This window comes from Dermacentor variabilis, chromosome 2 (genome assembly GCF_050947875.1).
Source record: "Dermacentor variabilis isolate Ectoservices chromosome 2, ASM5094787v1, whole genome shotgun sequence".
NCBI lineage: Eukaryota > Metazoa > Arthropoda > Arachnida > Ixodida > Ixodidae > Dermacentor > Dermacentor variabilis.
Window position 1 is genome coordinate 18,312,054 of NC_134569.1, and position 13,229 is coordinate 18,325,282.

General features: G+C 45.0%; 1 protein-coding gene across 7 annotated transcripts in view; it reads right to left on the reverse strand.

Annotated features, from left to right (window-relative positions):
- LOC142571445 (mediator of RNA polymerase II transcription subunit 12-like protein) overlaps window positions 1-13,229 on the reverse strand; it is a 222,155-nt gene that overhangs the window by 58,062 nt on the left and 150,864 nt on the right. For all 7 annotated transcript variants that reach the window (XM_075679800.1, XM_075679797.1, XM_075679795.1 and 4 more), the window contains one exon: window positions 12,730-12,855. In XM_075679800.1, the coding sequence (XP_075535915.1) occupies window positions 12,730-12,855 (126 nt within the window). The remainder of the gene's footprint in view (window positions 1-12,729; window positions 12,856-13,229) is intronic.

The window sequence follows — 13,229 nt, forward strand, 5'->3', positions numbered from 1 at the left end:
ATAACTAGAAGAGAAAAATGAAGGCTAAGCTTCCATTTTCTGAAATTTCACAGCAAAACTTCAGTAAAAATGCGTCGGTATGACAACATTGATTCCAGCGTGTTTTCTCACACTTGCGACGCTGTGCAGTAAGTGCTCCTGAAACTTGCACATTCACTTTTGGCTCCTCTAGAATATAATGTAGGACATCTTTACCAATAAAATATTAATTGGGCCCAAGCGGACACCATCAGGACCTATGATGTTATGGCAAGCTGGAGCAGGAATTTCAGCATCGACCTGGTACAGAAACTTCGACATTGCCAACCATCTATCGTTCTCGCATCTTTTCTGGCTTATCAATCCTCTTCTCACGATGAGAGTGGTATTTTTGGTGTTGTAGGAACGTAATTTACTAATTATGCTTCTACAAAATGGGTATATAAAAACAATCTCTGACCCTGGTGAGAATCAAGTTTGTCACTGTTTGGTTGTGGATCAGTTGTTCTAACCAGTCCACCAGGGAAGTTCTGTTGAAGTGACAAAATAGCACAAGCATGTTGTGCAGCTCGACAGGCAATGAGATGTGCCACTTTGCACATGCTTCATGCAGAGATAAAACGCAATATTTTGCAAGCACTTGGAACACTACGTGCAACACTGAAAGTGCAGATTTCTTTCTGTGTACAGCCATATTCCTTGTGTGAACCTAAATAAACCCGAAACACTTGTCAGGCAGAATAGTGTGGTGTCCACACATTGTAAATGACAGGCGCTTTGTGAAATGCTTATGTAAATGCATTTATAAGACAAAGCAGTGCCTCTCAGCTACTGAAAGTATCATAGTTCAACTGCCTGTATGGTTGGAATGATCATCAACATGTTTAAAAAGATCTGCGATTGTAGTTTTGCCTCTCACCATCCATAGTTGAACCTGGATGCGTGCAACAAGACATATCACAGATTCTGTCTGTGGACAAGTGTGAAATGGTTGAGCCGCAACAAATCCCACTGGGAGCAGCTAGTCAGCAGCACCGCTGCTGTGCCACGATGTCGCGACAATAAATCATTTGGTGGCCCTAAGTTATGTTGTCAAAAGATTGATAACACAGAAATCAGTTTGAAGGAACAAATTGAAGAAAACGTATATTCTGGTTATGCAGTACAGCTGAACAAAGGAAAACATTGCAGTGTAGGACGCAATGTCCGCGCTCTATGGTGTCTAAAGAGCGTCTCTCTCTCTCTCTCTCTCTCTCTCTCTCTCTCTCTCTCTCTCTCTCTCTCTCTCTCTCTCTCTCTCTCACACACACACACACACACACACACACACACACACACACACACACACACACACACACACACACACACACACACACACACACACACACACACACACACACACACACACACACACACACACACACACACACAAGGCTGTTTCACATGGCGCGATTTTCAGTCAGCGACACAGCGAATTCCGTAGCTCAGCGACCGCCGCGACGTCGTGGGCTCTCCGCGACTGGATTCCAACAAGTTGGTCGCGCCGTCGCTCAGTCGTAGCGATCGGCGCGATGTGGGAGGGGCAATGTGCGTTTCACCGCGCGTTGGTAGCTCTGTGGAGCAATGTCGCGCGTCAGTTCTAGCTATGTTAAGGGCGTACTCACAAGCGTTTGCGGCTTAGGAGCTTCATACATTTTTTCTTTTGCTTACACAATTCGTTTGAAAGGAGAAGCTGCACGCTATCCAGATCGGGAGAAGGACGCCACTTCAACATAAGGCACGTACCCACTTGATTGCCGCCGTCGTCAAGCTCTTAATCCCTACAAATCGCGTCAGCTGCTTATATACATGCACACTCAACAGTAGTTTGTTCTTTGCAAAAGCAAATAATCATCCAGGGAAAAAAGTTGCGGCTTCCACAGTAACAACGAAACTAGAGTGTACTAAACGGAACCACCCCACCGACGCCGCGCAAGCCGCACGCTCATACTTGCGGTGTTGTACAGCGCCTCACTCACCGTATCTGCAAGCTGTCGTAAAGTCTCAACCCTTTTAAACGTTACAAATAGTGTACCTATTCTATTATCGAATAAAAATAGGAAAATTCGAATATTTGACTAGTTTCCATGTTGTTTTTATTTAACGATGCAGGCATGGATACGTTGTGAGCAAGAGGCAACCTTGCGCATCGCTGCGACGGATATCGCGCTGCTGTAAACGCATGTGAAAGCTGTGAGTGAAAATCGGTCTGCGACGTGCGCGGCAGAACGATTTTTTTCGCCCCAATCGCGCCATGTGAAACAGCCTAAACACGCACGCACGCACACGCGCACACAGTCATGTTCTCTCGTCATCGAAGCTTTAACCCACCTCAAAAATGTAAACACAACAGGAGCGACGCCCTACTCTTCGTCAATTGCCGAAGGCAAAGGTTGCCTCATTCGACGTGGTGCCAAGGTGGTGCCGTCTCCACTCTCCATTCCGGCCAGACGAAGGGTTCATTTCACTTTCTCTAGGAAAGACGTCTGGAGTGCGCACGTGTGGTTAAAACAAACACAAGAATACAAAACAGAACACACTGCCCCCCAAAAATGAGCATGCTCATTATTCCCCTCAATTTCAGAGTTCAACTACATATAACAGTTGCACAGGCCGACGAAGAAGTTTACTGTCTGGCATCCGTACTGTGCAGATTTGGACTTGTCTGTCTCGACTGGGGAGCACTTTGTAAATAACGGTTCTTTTCCAGAGGAGCCAAGGTAGTTTTTCGTCATGAACTAAGACAAAATTGCCTTTCTTGAGCGAGTTGTTTTCTTTGCTGGCGGAGTTGTGCACTGATTGTAACAGCAGTAAATATTCATTTCTCAGTAAATATTCATGACGCCAGAAATGGTATAACATTCTTTGGCAATGTTTCCATCTTCGCACCATTTCCTTGGCTGAAGTTGTAGATTGAATGGTCGGATGACCATCAGGAAGCGCTAGCAATCTTTTGCCGGTGAGAAAGTGCAACAGTGTCAAGGCAGTTCCTTCATCTGGTGATGAGTAAAGGAAGGTCAGGGGGCATGAGTTAATGACGGCCTCAACTTCGCTGAGCATTGTCATCAACTCTTCAAAGCTCAGATGTGCATTTCCCAGTACGCACCGAAGACAAACTTTGACGCTTTTTACTAAACGCTCCCAAAAGACTCCCCACCATGCTGCCTTCTCAACAATGTACTTCCATTGTATCTGATGCTCCGCACAGTAACTAGTAAATTCTCCTCTCTTCATTGAGTTGAATAACTCCAAAAGGTCTTTCGACACTTTCTTAAATGTTAAAGTGTTGTCTTTGTAAATAACTGATGGTAAACTGCGACGTGCTGTAAAACAACGGAAGGCCAGTTGGAATTTCTCTGAGGAGAGGTCTGATACAAGCTCCAAATGAATAGCACGAGTGATGGCACAAAAGAATAACGCTATGTACACTTTTTCTTCGTTTCATTTTCCCTTTGTGAAAAGAGGACCTGCAAGTCAATCCCAACAACTTCAAAACAATTACCTGGCAATGTTCTGTCAGCGGGAAGCACAGCTGTCAGTGCATTAGCTGCTAGTAGCCTCTCTTGTATACAGCTATTGCATGTTCGAATTACTTGTTTCACGACTTGATGTGATCTTGGAATCCAAACGTTCTCTCTTATTTCGGTCATAGTGTCTTGAACACCACCATGCATTACAGCCAGATGACATTTTCTCAGAATGAGTTTAGTGAATGAGTGCGCAGGGGGTAATAGCACAGTATGCTTGACCCTTTCTTCCTCTTTGGTATGCTGTAATCTTACACCAACATGCAGAAGTCCGTCATTGTCAATGAAGGGACTCAAAGTGTAGATCTCCGACTGTTGAGACACGGCTCTGTTTTCAATCAAGTTTTGCCTTTCAGCTCCGTAAGTGCCCTCTTGGACAGCCTTAATCCAATAAGTCTGCTTGATGGTGTTCTTCGGCACTAAGACCACCACCAAGGATTTCACCTTTTATCTTTCTAGGGAATCGAAAGACCCAAGCAGTGATAAGAAAAAGCCTCAACAACCAGCTATATTTCATTATGTCTATGACGGGTTTCCTCTCCAAAACCGAAGACACCTGCAGAACCATTTTCTCTTTCCTTTTCTCTTGTTCTACTCCATTCATTGGCACAGACTCTTTGTTTATCTCAAATGACCATTCTTGGCGGTCTTTGAACAGCCCAGGAGGACCGTGGCATCAGAGTGTGTTTGCTGACAGTCTCTGAACTGACATACCTCGCGTGAGGCAATCTGAAGGATTTGCATTTCCAGGGCAATGATTCCACTGTTGAGGGGCACTCAAGTTCTGAATTTCACTAACTCTATTTTGCATGAATGTCTTGCATTTGGTAGCGTGGCTCTGAATCCAGTACAGTGCAATAGTGGAGTCTGTCCAGAAAAACAATGTCGCAGACAAGTCCACTTGTTACAAACATAGTTTGCCATGTAATGTAATGTCCTCCCTCATGTAATGTCTCAACAGAGACCTTTGAGGAAATGAATAAATAGACATGCTCCTATGACAGCTACCATTAGTTCCAGCCTAGGCAACAAAAGATGCTTCAACGGTGCTACTCTTGATTTGGCACAATTTAGCTCGACGTTAGAGCTGTTACTGCCTCCTCCGTTCGCAGGTAGGCACATGCAACATACTCTTCTGGGCATGCATCACAGAAGATGTGCATTTCAAAGCGACCTATCTTATCCTACTCTGTGATGCATTACTTGAAAGTGAGTCGCTGAAGGTCAAGCAGTTCATCGCACCAGATATTCCATGCTTTCTCCAAGTCATCCGGCAATGGTGAATCCCAGTCTACCTCTCTTTCCCACAAACGCTGAAACAATACTTTTGCTCTGATGACGAACAGACTGACGATTCCAAGAGGGTCAAAAATCCTGGTGGATGCTTGCAGTACCATACACTTGGTGCTGATACTGCATCTCACGGCGCTCAGAACACTTTCTGTAGGAATGGAAAGGAGGTGATTTCTGGTCTCCAGTGCAGACCCAGAACCTTATGTGTCTTGTCAAACATTCTGTAATGCCATCGTCCTCCAATAAACCTCATAGTTCTGCAGAATTTGTGGCCCACTTATGCAACTTCATGCCTGCATCTGCCATAATTGCCTTTGCAACTCTATATATTTCTGCTACCTGACTCACTGATGATGCTCCGGTAATTAAATGGTCAACATAGAAAGACTATTTCAAGATGTCAGCAACACGTTTATGCTCATTCTCTTGCTTCTCCAGGTGAGAAAGTATTGTCGCATTGAGTAGGTATGGGCTGGCAGATGTACCAAAGGGTATCCTTGTCATTCGCCATTCTTCCAGCTTTGGAAGTGCCATGAGGGTCACAGTGTTTTTTCGTACCAAAGGAACCTGAGTGCGTTTCTGTCTTTTGGCTGCGAAAAAAATTGCAAAAATGCCTTCTCTATGTCAGCGGTGAGTGCCACAACATCCAGTCGAAAGCAAAGCATAATTTGAGCTAAATCTGCAATACGGTGGGGCGCGTTTCCCAGCTGGTCGTTAAGTGAAAGCTTTCCTGGCATGTGTGCTGAGCAGTCAAAAATAATTTGCAGTTTTGTCATCGTGGATTCTTCGCATACTACTCCTTGATGAGGCATGTAGTAAACATGACCAGTCTCATCCGACTTCTAAGAAGATACATGCTCAGCATGACCTTTCTGCAGGTACTTTCATATAACAGAGTCGTATTTCCTCAGCAATTCTCCGTCGCGCCTAAGACGTGCAGTCAAGCTCTGAAGCATTTTCTGCTAAATCTCAGTTATGGTGGAGTTCACCAACAAAGTCTTTCCAAGGCAGAGTTACTTGATATCGATCATCAAATGAGGTAACAGTATGCTCAAATTGATCCTCCACCGTTTGGTCATGCAGCTTCGAGTTGTTTTCCTCTTTTATGCCTAGAGCATCCAGTTCCCAGAAGTTTTGCAGAAGTGAGTCTAAGCGGACTAGCAAGCGTGTCTCTGTCCTTAAAATGCAAGTGTTAACTGCAACAAAGGTTGAACTCGTTGGGCTTACCAGGCCTTGGAAGGTCCTCCCATATGCAGTGTTGACAGTAACTAAACTTGGAGAATTCTTGCAATGCTCAACCTCATTCTTGACAAATTTCTACATGTGATCTGATCCAATTAGAAGGCTCACACCTGGAATTGCAGACATGCTACGAAGCAGCAACTTGTCAGCGATGGATCCCCTTTCAGCTTCTATTGTTTGGATGAAATGAAGCTCCACCGGTGTATGCAGAATATCCTTGCAAATGAATGAAACCTTGACTGCCTGAATAATGAATTCTTGGCCACGGCATTGTGCCTTTAGTCGCATTTCCACAACATGACATCTTTGTTTGTGGCTTTGATGTTCACCAAAGGTACTGAGCTTCAAGGTGGTGAATCTGGACTCACATAGCTGTAGCGTCTTTGAGACATCCTTTCTGATGAACATTCTTTGGCTGCCTCCATCTGTGACTCCCCTTACATAACTGCCTTTGTTATTGCCAATTGCCCATGCTCGAAAGGTCTGCAAAAGAACCTCTGAATTGTTGTAATCTGTGGCAGAGGCATAAACATTGGTTGTAGCAAGAGATGGAAGTTCCCATTTCACAGCTCCTGCAAGTCCCGTGTTGCACATAGAAGTTGCATGTCGCACTCCACAAGTGCTGTAGCTGACTATTTTGAGGCAGTCTTGTACGCGATGACCCCGTACAGTGCAGTGGAAGCATCGCGTGGAAGCATCGCATGTCAGACATCAGCCTCTTCCTTTTTTCTTGAATGTCGACAGGGGTAGAGGGAAGTTCAGTGCTATGCTATGACGAACCATAGAAGCAACACTTGGTCGTCACCTTTGTAGCCATTTTAGTGTGGAGAACTGCCGCGGTCGGCATCCTCCGGCGTCTCTCTTGCCTTTCTTGAGCTGGCGGAGCCTTTTTCGGCGCACGGTTGGCAGTAGCACTTCTTTCCCAGCTTTCTACCTCGATTAGGAGGAACTCAAGAACCTTCGTCAACTTGTCATCCGCTTCTGTGGTGTCTGCCTGTGCAGGCATCTCTACTTCACCCTCGTTTTCATAGTTTCCTAAAGGTGCAGTTTCTTTGGAATGGCAAACTTGTCTGTTATAGTCGACTACGAGGTCCTGTGGCAGCGCCACTAATATGATGTCGCACATCATAGTCGAATAAGTAGCGGCATTCACGCCCATGCTGCGCAGCCCGCATATATGTCCCTAAACATGGTCATATAGTTTTCGAAGTCCACGTAGGTCACTCACTGAAGTAACGGCGGGTAAGGCTCGGAGTGTGGCAAGATGATCTTGTTCGATTTGTGTTCTGTCGCCAAAGCGTCCGTGCAGAATTTCTAGTGCGTCTTTATAGCAAGCCTCAGTAGCATTCAAGCCTTTTATCACTGCTAGGGCTGGTCCATGCAGCAATGAGCAAAGGTACTGGAACTTTTCAGAAATTGAGACAAGAGTTCTAATGGATGGCGTTTTGGAACTGCTCCCAAAAGGGCATCCAGTTGGCCAACTCACCACCGAAGGTTCCCAAGCGCATCTTGGGCAACTTCACACCATCACCTCAGAGAACTGTTTCCTCCCTTTGGTGGCCACTTAATTGCGGTGCAGCTTCAGGCGGTCTGTCGTCCACTTGAACGGAGGTCAGCTTTGCTTGCAGACGACCGATCATGGCTGTCGCCTCATCGTCGTATCTTACTGCCTCACCATACTCAGCGTCGAACTCCACTTCAGGGATCAGTGGTTCCAGCTTCTCGTTTATCTTACACAGCTCCTCGTTACATGTTTCCAATCAGTGTATCAGGGTGGTAACTTGGCATGAGGTTCCCTCTCGCGCGACAGGCTCGGCCTCATTGATGATGCGCGAGTGGTGGCCGCAACGAACGCGGCTTTTGGCCTGAAGCTTATCCACGCGTCCATCCATGGAAGCACTGGTAGATCTCGAAGTTTGTCGCGTCCAAGCGGTTGAAAGAGCCAAGTCCGCTGTCGGCCGCGATGCTCCTTTCCCTGGTTTCGGCATCATGTGAAAGATTGATAACACAGAACTCAGTTTGAAAGAAAAAGTTAAAGAAAATACCTCAGCGTAGGACGCAACGTCCGCTCTCCGTGGTCTCTAAAGAGCATCTCTCTCTCTCTCTCTCTCTCTCTCTCTCTCTCTCTCTCTCTCTCTCTCTCTCTCTCTCTCTCTCTCTCTCTCTCTCTCTCTCTCTCTCACACACACACACACACACACACACACACACACACACACACACACACACACACACACATACGGTCTGCATCCTATTGTCATCGAAGCTCCACCCAACCTTCAAAATGTAAACACAATGGGAGCAACGCCCTGTTCTTTGTCGATCGCCGAGGGCAAAGGTTGCCTCCGTCAAAGTAGTGCCGAGGTGGTGCCGTCTCCACTCTTCATTCCAGCCAGACGAAGGGTCCATTTTGCTTTCTTTAGGAAAGGCGTCTGGAGTGCGCACGTGCGGTTAAAACAAACACAAGAATACAAAACAGAACAAATGTCACATTCATGAGTAGACTGAATCAGCAATTCAGTCAACTGTGAATGCAGCTTGAAGGCCAGCTGCAACGAAAGTTGGGCCACATAAAAAGCTTAGTTTCAGATCGCGTAGCTGCCGAGAAGCTTCTGTACAAAATTTTATGTTTCAAATAGGAGTGGATAAATCATGAAGGGCTAGCAAAAGTAGACGTTTTTGATAACAAAATTGAAGAACGCCACCACTGTCACTCGCCAGAAGTTAAAAAATTAAATTATACAGTTCTACATGCCAAAACCGCAATATGATTATGAGGCAGATGCAGGGGAGAACTCAAGATTAATTTTGACTCCTTGCAATTTTTAGTATGCACCCAATGCACAGTACACGAGTGCTTTTGCCTTCCACCCCCATCGAAATGCAGACTCCACGGCAGAGATTTGATCCTGCAACCTCACGTTTAGCAGCGCAACACCAAAGCCACTAAGCAACCATAGTGGTCATCGCTCGTCGGAAGTGACACGCAAACAAGAATACATGGCTCTAAGCATAAGCCGTTGCTATTAGATTCCCACAGCATGCCGAGAAATCTCAAAAGCAACATGCTGGGACTTACCGTATTCTTGTGCATATAAGCCACACCAAAAATGTGAAAATATAAATGATAAAGTCAAGATGCGGATTACACACAAATTTCAACTTAAGGTGTGGCTTAATGGTAACATAAACAGCAATGACGTGAAGCCACACCTCAAGCCAAAGTTCTCCACTATTAAAAGTTTCGTTATCTCCTAGGCAACCCGAACCCCACGTGGTGAAGCACCCTCTCCCCTCTTTCATACTCACCCATTCTCCTATTTTTTTTTGGACTGACATTTGGCATTCTCACTGGGTTAAAAGCTGGCAAGCCAGAACTCTGATCATGAGTGCTGCACATGACAACAGTGCTTTACAGCATAAAAAATTACAGTAAAACCTTGTTAATTTGACCCTCGTTAATTCGGAAAATAGGATAATTCGGACTTGTTCTTTGGTCCCAGCATTATTTCGTGCAATCAAACTCTCGTTAGTTCGGAGGTACTTGGTCGTACATAAGTTAATTCGGACAACTCTTGGAGCTCAGCAAGGGCCACAAATATGCGACGCAAAAGAGCAAAAATGGTGCTAGTGTCCAACCGTCATAGTCATCAGTGGTAGTCATACATGAATGACAGCAATGCCGGAATGCTTTGTCCCCAATTGCGCCTTTTATGCCTTTATTCTTGCATTTACTGCCGCGCATAACACTGTATCAGTCGCATGCCTTCACAACTGTGTAGTCACCATCCACGATCACGTCTATCTCAACCACGGTTTTGTTCGCAGTGGTTATGACAAACAATAGTTTCTTTTTGACTCAGTGCAATGCTCTTGAGGATGAAGAGCACCGGCTACATCGTGATGTACAGTTTATCTGCTGGTGACCAGCTCACGGGAGAAAAAATAATCCGGATGTGCACACGGTAGTGAAAAGCATGTCTCAGATAAAGACACACGCTGTGGCTGCGCCACGGCCGCACTGCGAATGAAGTCGGGAGGCCTCCGCCGCTGCGAGTTCTAATTAGTCATGAGATGATAAGAACAGCTGCTTCCGCACTGCGTTTATGCAAAACAGAAACAGGATTTGCCGATTCACTCAGTAAATGAAAGCGTGCTGATGTAGCAAGCATCTGTTTATAGTTTTCTTGGTACCCTCAATGATTTGACATTCTGCTAATTCAGAGATTTTTATTCAGTCCTATGAAATATAACTTAAAGAGGTTTTCCTCTACCAGCACCACCAAAGAGATGTAGAACAGAGCCACTAGCCAAAGCAACAATGTGGAATAGCCTTGCATCCGCGAGAATGGTTTATAAAAATTTGTGTGTTGTTGTGTGCAGTTATTTCTGTGCATTATAAGAGCAGATTTTTGTTTCTTTGGGATGTAGTAATCGTACAAGGACGCAGGTTTTATCAGAAAAATATGGTATGTCATCGCCACCAACCACGAGCTGCACTCGACATCTGCTTATGTGCTATATATTTAAAAGCTGCTAATAAGAAAATTAGACAACTAAAGCCCTACAGCTTTGCAAAGATAGCTTCAGTCGTATATCCTATGAACTTATAATCAAGTTAGCCAAAACAAAATTCCGTTGCAGTTGGCCTTCAATGGCTGAGGATAAAGCTGAACTGGCCCCGAAGCATTGTATGCAGTACATCCCAGTTTCAGTTGCAGTCAATGGTTGCGTCAGTCCACTGCGGACAGCAACATGTGTACAGAAATCTACAATTCAGCAGCATATACCTTCATTCCCCTTATATGTAATACTCAAATTGCATAATAGCCCACCATAGTTGAATTCATAATGATGATGATGATCAAGAATCTGACGTGCTGTAACATCTACTAAGTTGGCAGTCTGCACATGGCCCTTCGCAGTAAACACTGGCGCTCGTTAGCAACATTGAAAGCAGCTGGCCCACCAGTGCTATTGGCTGATTTCGTGGTCACGAGAGCTTTCTCAGTAATACATAACAGCTAATTTCTAGTTAAACAGATAAAGCATATATATGTTTGCAATCTCAAAAAGATTGGAGAATTATTTCATCTTTGGAATGAGCATAGCTGCATCTGCTGTGTGTGGCCTCTGAGATGGCAGCAGCGTGCTGCGTAGCATAGTCTACCACAGACACCACATGGTGCCGCAACAAGACTTTTTGAAGCCATGACACAACTTTCGGCTGGGGCTTTGCCCTCTTGCCTTTTCCGCTGTGTAGCTTTCAGCATGCTAGTGAAGATGAAAGGAAGGAGAGAGAATGCAGGGTATCAGTATAACTCCACTTGCAGTTGACGGATATGAAAAACTATGTGGCATGATATTCGTGAGACAATATCCTTTAGCAGTGAGGCCATTCTAAAATTAGTTAGAAAGGCATTTCAGGGCCCCTTTAGCAAAGCAGAAATTCATATGTCGTGGAATCCATGTTCCGTAAACATTTTTGGCCAACTGTACAAGTTGTGCATCACATTGTGCAGAGAATCATATGCAGTAGAGCCTTGTTAATTCTGATTTCACGAGACCAAAGAAAATGTCCAAGTTAACCAATGTCGAATTATCGGGGGTATCAAGAAAACAATGAACAAATTGTTTGTTTCGGCCTCAACACCTTCGCCTTGTTTGTGACATTGTGCATGCAGTCATTGCACCTTGTCAAAACAAAGCGATTGTTTGCTGCAACCACTGCAGAAGAAGCCACAGTAGCTATCGACATAATCATGGACCAGAATGGTGACTATGCAGTTCTGAAGGCACGCAGCCGACATGCAAACCAAGTCAAAACTAAACTACTGTTTGCTGCAGGCATTGAGGAAGAAACTATAGTCGCTATCGACACGATTGTGGATGGCGACTATGCAGTTAAGAAGGCACACGGCCAATGCAAGAATAAAGGCTATAAAGGCAGAAATAGGCACAAAGCGTTCCAGCATTCCTGCCATTCACGTATGATTTCCACTGATGACTACGATGTGGACTCCACTGCTTTGTCTCGGTTAGTTGCTAGCACGGTTTTTCCTCTTTTGCAGCACACATTTGCAGAACTCTGCACTCGCCAAGTTACAAGTGTTGTCCCAACTAACAGATGTGGAGCCTAATATGTCCATATTTATCAGGGTTTGATTGCATTAAATAATGCATACGCCTGCCGGGACCAGAGGATGAGCCCGAATTATTGGATTTTCTGAATTAACGAGGGTTGAATCAACAAGGTTTTACTGTAATGGACTGCACAGACTCCCAAGTTGAAGAGGTTCACAACATGACAGCACCTCAGGAAGGGTGAAGGCGGTGTCCAGATGTAAAGGAGAATCGTAAGGAGCACCAGACCTTCCTGATCCATGCATACATGTCCTTTTTGAGAAGCATTTGTTGTTGCATTCTTGACTTGTCAGGAACTAAACATACAGCTTATTGCAAAAAAATAAAGGCCAGTTGTCCATTGTTGGCAATGGGCAACTGGCCTTTAATTTCTTGTCATAGAGTATACACCGCACCTGAAAATCAAACCCACAACCTTGCACTCAGTAGCAGAAGTGCATTCACCACTGAGCCAGGAGAGCAGGCCCAATCTGTGCTACGTAGAAGGTGGGAGTGGAAGACATACCTGCCCTGCAAGGCCCTTGGCTTTGCGAGGCCGCCTCTGGGCCTTGGGTTTCTTGGCACCTCCACGTGGTGAGGGTGCACTGTGTATTTCATGCAGTGCTCGCTTGGGGTCTTCTAGCAGCTGCATCTGGTGAGAAAATAAAAAATTGGGACGAGAAACAGAACATTAGGATAGTGCTGATTAACAGTCCCAACCTTGATATAAACAAACACGGATAAAATAAATTATTGAATATAACGAAGTACTGTATCTACTCCCAATCACCTTTTTCCACACACACCTATTTTCTGACAAACTCAGATTAATAATTGCTTGCACGTTATAATTGGATATGAAACCAAAACCCCGTTCGCAGAGTCAGCAACAGCCTACTGTCAGAGCAGTCAGGCGCAGCGCCATTGCCACAATATGGCGACAGAGCACATTTTTGTGAAGATTGCTATTGGTTAATTTTGTGTTTGATCACAACCTAGAGCGGTATTCTTGGCTATAACTTTTGG